Raw genomic sequence first — 9,550 nt, 5'->3', positions numbered from 1 at the left:
AAAAAAAAAGTAATTGCACCAGCTTTCTCTAGCTGTTTTTCCCTGCTGCTTTTCACACCAGTAGTGGGCTTCATGTAACCAAATAGCCTACAGCTGTCAAAGGGCTTTACTGTTCAACCTACATTCAACTACAGTCTATATGTGCTGTAAGGAAGTCTGCATGGTTCTTTAAGTACTGGCTGTGATCTGTAGCATATTTGCTGAGTTTATAAGAAAATATGTGATATTTTCAAAGGATTAGGAAGGTTCATAGGATTAGAAGTTGTCAGATTTTATGAAGAAATCAAGAAGTGCTGGTGAGGCAGATAATAGAATCAATTCATCTGTAGTCAGGTAATTCACCCTGAGCAGCCAATTAGTAACTTCCAAGAAAGCAAAGCTCGGTCTTTTTCCTCTAGTATGTAAAATGATATGGCATTAAAACTTCTTTTGCAGTTATGAACACATTAAGTCCAAAACATCTCTGTAGCATCATACTGAGAACCAGATTCCACCTGCAGAGCCTCCTTCAGAGCTGTGCTTTGTTTTGATATCCCGGTTCCTTTCTACTCACTAAAACTGATTTTCATTCTAAACCTAATAAATGTAATGTCTTAAAATACCATAATAATGTATCCCAGTACTTGTAAGCTGTACACGCACAGCCACAAGCGCTACTTCTCCACCTGCTGCTCTGCTAAGTATTAGTGTTACTAATGATTTATGTGGTGCTACTGGGATGTGTGACACTTCACAAACATGTGGGACTGATTCAATCATAAAGCCAGAATAACTTCCTTCGTTTCACAAACTGAGGTAATGAGCCTCCGGGGGAGGTCTGTCCACCTGGAGGGGAGGTGTGGGTCTGTGTGCAGACAAAGCTCCCACTGGTAAAGCTTTAAAGAGATAAAAAGCATTACGAGAATTTTCCTAGGGCAGAAAGACCATTCTTTCTGTCTTTCCTAATTGGGCACTGAAAATACAGCTTACAACTCTTTCACTTGAAGAAACGAGTCCAGTTGTTATAAAACCCATTGGCAGCACTGTGGAGCTCAAGCTCCGTTCTGCCAAAGGCTTTTGGGTTAATAAAGTGAAGACAAATTTGAGCTTGATAAGACTAATGACAGAAATTTAAGACACAATGAACTTTCATAGAAACAGCTAGAAAAAGAATGGTTTGCAAAAAATGATGTAACATAAAACAAGATCCTCTCAATATTTACTGACAAATCCCACAGTGAACATGCACTCACATATGCTGCATTCAAGAACAGTATCACACATTTGGTATAACAGCATAACTAGTTGGACTAGAGCTATTTCCTCCCAAAAAGTATGCAAGACTCACTCAGCTGCAAAAGAAGGGATAAAATTTACAACATTAAGGACAAACTTGTTGAAACTTTGAACAAGTTGATTTGTTTTGAGCTGATTTTTTCATCTCAGTAAAGCATACTTCAAAACAAAAGGATATTTCAAATAACAAAATCACCTTTTTTTCTTTTTTTCCTTTTTTTTTAAACTTCTCTCTGTTTTCACCATGGCATTGTTTTTATCCCACTTGGTAGGCACAAAATTTAACGTGAATAAATGCAAGAACACCCATTAAATTGGAATTCTGGGTTCTTTAAATAGAGAACCTCTTTTCTGAACACTTCCAGTTAATGCTTTGCAGCTATTGTGGAGACAGAAGTGTTAATTCAATGAGCAGGAAATAGCTGCCCTGAGAAAACAATGTACAGAGGTAAATAGGAAGCTAACAGCAGCATGGCCTTGCAACTCTGCAATTCCTCTGCCTTTCCATCTCCAGACCCCTAGGTTGCCTGGTGTTCCCCCCCTGGCAGAACCATTGCTGCCCCTCAGCCTGACCCATGGCACAAGCATTCCCCTCCTTCCAGCCAGAGTGGCCTCCTCTCCTTCACCCACATCTCTGTAGTATTTACTGAAAATGTGTTTGCTCGGAGGGGAGGATTAATCCTTTTTCACAGAGAGCTTCCGTCCCTTTTTAGATGAAACTTTTTCCTGAAATCATATATTTTATTACAGAGAAATAAAGAATGCTAAAAGTAGTCTCAGGTGAATCATAGAATCATAGAATTGTAGGGGCTGGAGAATTGTAGGGGAACTCAAGATCATCAAGTAGAACCTGCTAAAGCAGGTCCTGTAAAGTAAATTGTAGAGGAAAGCATCCAAGTGGGTCTTGAATATCTTCAAGGAAGGAGTCTCTACAACCTCTCTGGGCATCCTGTTCCAGTGCTCTGACACCTTCACAGTGAATTTTTTCCTCATACTTGTGTGGAATTTGCTGTGTTCCAGTTTGTGCCCATTGGTCCTTGTTCTGTCAATGGGCTCCACTGGAAAGAACCTGGCCCCATCCACCTGACTTATGCCCTTTAGATATTTATAAGCATTGATAAAATCTCCCCTCAGTCATCTCTTCTCCAGGCTGAACAGCTCCAGGTCCCTCAGAAAGAGATGTTACAAGAGAGATGTTCCAGGCCCTTTTTCGTCTTTGTGGCCCTCCCCTGGACTCCAGAAGTTCCCTGACTTTTTTGAGTTGAGGAGTCCAGAACTGGACACAGTGCTCCAGATGTGGCCTGACCAGGGCAGAGTAGAGGGGGAGGATCACTTCCCTTGGCATGCTGGCCACGTTCTTTTTAATGCACCTCAGTGAAGTTGTGGTGTTCCTTGGCTGCTGTCTTTCCACTCTATGGATATTATCCACTCCTGGTCATCAGGATCCTTTGTTCAGCTGGTGATTCTCAGACTCAGCCTCTGCTTTTTACTTTAAGAAATTCTATGTAAGAGGTGATGAGAGGTACATTTTGCTGATAATGTTGTTCAGCTTGCCATCTATCTGACTTAAATCTGATTGTGATTTTGTTTTGCTGTGATTAGTGATTAAACTGATTGCAGATGTGACTTGAGCACTATAAGCATATCACTTTCAGTGCATGTAAAAGCAAATCCAGAGCTTGCACTGTTCTCTTTCACCCCAGTACTTCCCAATACTGGTCCAGACACAAAGAATTCTAGTTTCAAGGTCCAATAACCATTGCCTCCAACTATAAGCAGCTACTAAATAGCACATTATCTATGTAGGGACAGACATTATTTCTCATAGTTTGTGTAGGGGATTTTTATCTTGAGTTTGAAAAATAGGGCAATTCTTCAAATTGGAGAAAAAAGAAAGAAGAACTTATTGTGTGTCATGCTTTCTGAAACTTTGAAACTTCCTCATCCCACTCCTCTTGTCTGGTAAGAGGTGAAAAAACAACCTCTTACAGCCTGTTTTTTTCCCCTAGAAGTTCAAATATTGATATTAATATAAATTGTAAAATGAAAGTATCTACTTCTGGTGTTTGTACTGGGCAAATAGGTAGAAATTATATTAAAGAATGAAAATAGTATATACACATATAAACTTGAAGGCAAATTAATCTGACTTGGTTCTAGTTTCAAAAAGCATATTTGACAATTTGTCTTGCAGAATTTAAGAAAAAGTTAAGAGAGAAAGTCCTCAGGGAGTTTTAAGTTTGCTGAAAATTGGAAAAAGTAGTACGTCTGTGCTATGAACAACACTGCTTTTATCTTTTAAGTGACCTGGAGGGGGTGAAAATCAAAACTGTGATATTTGCTAATTGTATGAATTTATTCTGCATGTTTAAAAACAAACTGATAAAAGAACTGTTGGTATATTTCACTAGACCAGAAAGCAAAATGACAGGTGCAGGCAAAGTGATGTTCAGGGTGAAATTCAGTCCTCTCTTCATACATAAACAGATAGACTCTGAGCTGACTGAAAATGTTGCTTAGAACTTGTATTAAATCAAATCTCATTAAAATATCAGCTCAGTGTTTCAAGCATGATTTAAAGAAAGAAAAAAAAAAAGACCATTCTAGAACTTTTACAACAAAATAGAAAATGATATCATTATGGCACTGTAGAAAACTGACCTGGCTGCACCTCCAGTGTAAGTCTGGTAAACCCCAGTTTCATCCCTTCATGTCAAAACTGGTACTTGAATCCTGGAGAATGGTATAGGTGGCAACATGGGTAAAAAAAGGTATACAGCCCAGCAGACAAGGAACTCCCTAAACTGCCTGGTATAAGGGGTCAATATCGCGTTGTCATCTTCTTGGTACAAATGCACAGATTCTTCCTGTTTTCTAGACCAGCTACAGGGCTATCCGTCAGTGAGCATTAGTAGGCTTAACAATATCGCTACATCTTGTTTCAATCCCTCCTTTTCTTTTGAAGATTGTAGCTAACACATTATGACCTTTACTGTATCCATTTACTACACTCCAGCAACAATTAACAGTTGCAGCCCTGTATCATTACAATTGCAATTATACATACAGCAATTAAAAAAAAAAAGGCTATCAATAACAGTTTCTTCAACCAAGACCAATCAGATAACCATGAGGTCAGCTTATTCCAACTTCCTCAAAACTCCATGCAGTGTTATTAAGGGATATTTCATGTTCTAGCTTTTGTTAGCTCTTTACATGTTGTGCAAGTAAATGGTACATAAATGGAAAGAAACTAAACAACCTTTTCAGCAAATCCAAGTCCATACTTATAAAAAACAGTTATTCCTTACTTTTATGTTCCCTTTCAGGAGGCCACCACGATGGGAGATATAGTGGTTAGATGAAAAGAAACACCATCATGGATCAAGAGAATCCAGCCAGAAAAAATATATATATAATTTTCAGAAAAATAAGTCTCTATTTCCTTTTGAAGCAGGATATGCTTTTTCTGTGTTAAGGGAAAGTAATATATGTGATAGCTTACTTAGATGGCCATGTATGTCACTAATCTGTGAAGAGGAAATGCCACACTAGCACCTTTAGCTAGGTCTCAAAGAAGTTACCTGTTCATCATGGGCTCACCAGAATCTGTCATCATTTTACATACTCCATTTTATACTATTATTCTTTTCTTTCTTTTAAACATAACATGGGAATGGATACTGTCTTTGCAGTCACAGGAAACGTTGTAGCAAGAGTAACAACCCAAAAAGGCCCTGTGCTACTTCATCACTTAGCTTTTGAGGACCATCTCTCAAACCATAAAATAGAGGACTTTGGAAGGTTACAGCCACTGCCACATCACACCTGGTGAACTTTCTTGAAATAGTCTCTATGAAAATCTAGTTGAGCTGTGAATGCACACCCTGCGGTTTGTGGTTAACCTATGTGCCATGATAATGCCCAGTAAGAAACAGTGCAGTGCAGATAACAGCATTCAGATTCTATTCAGAATGAATTCATAGCACTGACACAACCAAACAGGTTAGAAGGTTCCCAGTTCATGTAAGAGCAGATAAATTTGAACCAAAAATCCTGGGTAAATGGTTGTGGCAGAAAGATGACAATGAACACAATTAAGGTAGTTTTCTCACATTTTGTTAATTCTTTGAGTCTGATGCCTCATTCAAAAACTTCCCTGAGTGAGAAGACTATGAAACTTAAGCCACTGCTAGTTACAAAGGACAAAGGTAAGCTATTTTCTTGCAGAAAAAGACATTTCAGTGCTGTTTTGGTGCTGATCTCCACTGTGGTGAGTTTTTACTTGACTGTTACACAGTTCAGTGAATTTGTGCACTTCTGTGCTTCCTGTAAAGAACTGCTTCAAAATTGCTAACAGAAAGTGAAAGCCCTGTGAAAGTAAAATTGCTAACAGAAAGTGAAAGCTCTGTGAAAGTCTTTAAAACTGTGGGCTTTGAGGAACTACTTTTTTTCTTTTCTTTTACTGGTTGTGACTGCACTGCCCTCAAAACACAGAGAGGCCGCTGGATCCTTCAGCAGAAAATGGAAAAACTGCACACAGCAGTGAATTTTTGTATCCGCTACCAAAAGACTCTGGGTTACAGCATTGTGTCCCTGTTGACAATTGCCAGCGAGCAAATCTTTTCCTCGGTGGCCTTCAGGTGTCCCTGCAACTCTTGGAACATCCTGTATGGCTGTGTCTTCCTTCTAGTGCCAGCCATCCTTCTCTTTCTGCTTGGCTACATGGTGAATGCCAGGACTTGGCTCCTGCTCACAGGCAGCTGCCCTCAGGAGAAAAAACAGTGCTGTGGCTCTTGGGGAAAGGGTTGCTTCTACCTGAAAGTGCTGGCACCGGTGACAGCCAGCATCTTGGTGGCCCCCCTCACCTGGATCGCAGTGGCCCTGCTCAGCGCAAGCTTCTACGAGTGCGCAGCCAGCGGGAGCAGCTTCATCAGGAACCAGGTGTGCAGGGACATGGACAATCCTGAAGCATGCTGGGAGCTTCTGGAAAAAATACCCTGTGATGAGAAAGTTGCCAGACAACTGCTGAATGAGAATTCAACTTCAAAAGGTGGACTTGTCAGCTTTCGAGCACAGTCTCAGGTAAGACCTCTATGCTCTGCTCTTCCCCCAAGGACTCCTGCCTTGCCTGCTTCACACACACTGGTACCTGCTAGCAAAAGCACATGGTTAGCAAAATTTCTTTGGTCGAAAAACACTAACATAGAAAGGCAACAAGAGGCTATTCTTTGCTAGCTTCTCTTTTCAGTGTTTGCACAGTAATTTCTTGGCACTAGCAATGGCAAAGCGTTTGTCAGTGCTGGGAGTAGACCAGCCTAGATATCAGCACTTTCCAATGCAGCTTTTCTTCTCGTTCAGATTATGCCTGGTGAAAGCTTTTCTCTGTTACCCTTCCAAAGATCTCAGACTTATGTAAGTATGCATTAGCTGAGAGGAAGCTGAAGTCATTAGCATAGGGGAAGCTAACACCTCTCTGCAACAGGGTGAGCTAACAAGTGAAACAAAGACAGACAATTTCTTTGACCATGAACCTAAAAGCTTGACTCTATTATTAATTTCACACTTACAGTGTAGGTGAATAGTTAAAATACATGCACATTTTGTTACAGTTTCCTTCTTGTGCTGTAATAAAAAGTAGCTCTTCTGAGTAGGTTTTTTCCATTTGGAATGAAACAAAACCAAAGTGATTTGGCAGCACTCCAGTTTTGTTTCTGTGCTTGTTCCCCTTGACCCCAGGAGAAAATTAATTTATTATCACTTCTTCAGGAAAACATTAATGGAAAACATTAATACTGATTAATGTAGTTAAGTTTGCAGGAGATTATAATTACACACACAAAGTGTTTAAATTTGTTAGGTATTTAGCATGTGGCTTCTTGAAGAAAAAGCTGGAAAAGAGCAGATTCTGTAACATTGAATTCTGACAGAGTAAGAAAGGAGCAAAACTGAAGAAGATCGACTGTTACTGATTTTTCAGTGAAATCTAAAAGAACAGACTGGTCAAACACAAATGGAAGACCATATGAGATCATATACTTCATTTCTTGTATCTGACCTACTTTCAGCAGAATTAGGAGCCAAAAAGTGGTGTGGATGATAACATTTTATACAAAATAGGAAAGATTTCTTATTTGATAGCCAAATCCTTGTTCTGCCTACAAAGCATTGCTTCCATGTCTGATTCAATGTTTTGTTCTGTACTCTCGCACAGGGCTATGTGAAAACACTAGTAACCCATTTATTTATTTTTCAAGATTCTAGGATGGTTGCTGATAGTCGCCATCATTACTGTGGCACTCATTTCAACATGTATCAGCCGCTGTTTCTCCCCAGTTAGCTATTTTCAGCTGAAGTTCTGGAAAATTTATTTGGAAAAGGAACGAGAGCACTTCGAAACCAAGGCTAAAGAACATGCAGCTCAGTTGGCCGAAAGAAACATAAATTGCTTTTTTGAAGCCACCAACCCACCACCATTTCAGACCCCCAGCAATGAAGACTGGAAGAAGATTTCACTCCCATATGCCTTCAGTAAGAATGATCAGTATTACAGCATGATACACAAATACATTAGTGCAAACAGAGACAAGATCAGTACATGTGAAAGAGATCAATTTTCCTGTGTTTTAGGATTTGTGGATGAAGCACATATAAATGAGCAAGGGTTTTAGTAAAAAAAAAACAACAGTTTGTAACACTGGTAATCTTTTAACCTTACTGATCTAAAAGAAGCTTTATTCTGTGCTCTTACTGAAATCAATGAGAATTGTATGTTAAAGGCTGGTAATGTAAACCCCTTGAGACTTTTTTTTAAATAAATTTCATACTTTTGCTTAAGTACATTTAAATAAGCATATGGATCCAAGGGTGTTAATCTCTCTGTATCTTTCTTTTTCTTTTAAGTTATATTATAATGCTACACAAGCCTTATCGTGAAAGCTTATTGCTGATAAGGTGTAGATACATAAATCTAAGTATCATAGTAGGGTACAAATAAACATTTAACTGATTGGTATCATTTCACCTTCATATACTCAAAAGGTATCCCAAACCGTGCAACAACTGTGTTTCCCAGGATAGTTTGGAGTTGGGTCATCACAGTAACAAGTGTCCAATTTGTTATTTGTGCCTGCAGGAAGCACAATTATGCTTAAAATGTTTCAGTTCACCTCTCCTATTAAAGAACTCAATTGTTCACTGACATCTAGGAGGCAATAAATCTGCTCTGGAGTATTGTAAATTGGAAGGTAACAATGGCCCCTGAAATCAGCAGCAAGATGTTCCTTGACTCAGTGGGGCCAGGCTTTGCCATAGAGACACAGTAAAATTGTTCAGGATAGACTGAAAGCATCTGGAGAAAGGTTATACCTTTTTTCTATCCCCAGTGAGAAAGTCCAGTGAAAATGCTGTCTGAAATTGTGTTCATCCTCCCAGTTTTACCAGTTGGGCTTTTGCCATTTTCTACTCCCAAACACATCTGTAGGATGATGCCACTGCCCTCTTTTGTGGACAAAATTGCATCATCACTTTGTTGATCACTTCCTTCCTCTTCAGCAGCAACCTTCAGAACTTCCCCACATCTGGAGAGCTGTCTAAAAGCTGTTGCCATAAGACTGTACCTACCTGTCAATCAAAGGAAAATCTGACACTGACATCTCTGAGCTCACTTGAGCACTTGACTCGCACAAGGCACCCCAGCTCAGCTGGAACACTCCTAAACAACCCTCACTACCAATACAGCCTGGGGAATTAAAGGATTGAGTGCAGTCCTGCCAAAAAGACCTGAGAGTACTGGTGGATGGCAAGCGGGACACGAACCAGCAATGTACCCTCACAGCCCAGAAAGCCAATTGTATCCCAGGCTTATCTGTGGCCAGCAGGTCCTGCTCCTCTACTCTGTGCTGGTGAGGCCTCACATGGAGTACTGCATCCAGATGTGGAGTCCTCAGTACAGGAGAGACACAGACCTGTTGGAGCACACCCAGAGGAGGGCCATAAAAATGGTCCAAGGGATGGAACACCTCTCCTATGAGGACAGGCTGAGAGAGCTGGGACTGTTCAGCCTGAAGAGCAGAAAGCTGTGAGTTGACCTGATAGTGGCCTTTCAGTATCTAAAGAGGTGATACAGGAAAGAAGGGGACAGACTCTTCAGCAGTGTCTGTGGTGATAGAACAAGGGGAAATGGCTTCAAGCATAAAGAGGGTAGATTTAGATTGGATATAAGGAAAAGATCTTTTACAGTGAGGACGGTGGGGCACTGGAACAGACTGCCCAG

At 40.1% G+C, this 9,550-nt stretch overlaps 1 protein-coding gene across 1 annotated transcript; it reads left to right on the top strand.

The window, feature by feature from the left end:
* Positions 1-5,668: 5,668 nt before the first annotated feature.
* On the top strand, positions 5,669-9,210 carry CALHM6 (calcium homeostasis modulator family member 6). The gene is made up of 2 exons (XM_003204269.4): positions 5,669-6,360; positions 7,533-9,210. Exons 1-2 carry the CDS (start codon positions 5,800-5,802, stop codon positions 7,944-7,946), a joined length of 975 nt encoding a protein of 324 aa, XP_003204317.1. The 5' UTR covers positions 5,669-5,799; the 3' UTR covers positions 7,947-9,210.
* Positions 9,211-9,550: the final 340 nt, after the last annotated feature.

This window comes from Meleagris gallopavo, chromosome 2, assembly GCF_000146605.3.
Source record: "Meleagris gallopavo isolate NT-WF06-2002-E0010 breed Aviagen turkey brand Nicholas breeding stock chromosome 2, Turkey_5.1, whole genome shotgun sequence".
NCBI lineage: Eukaryota > Metazoa > Chordata > Aves > Galliformes > Phasianidae > Meleagris > Meleagris gallopavo.
The sequence above is the reverse complement of the archived record's forward strand: the minus strand, read 5'-3'. Positions and strand labels throughout refer to the sequence as shown.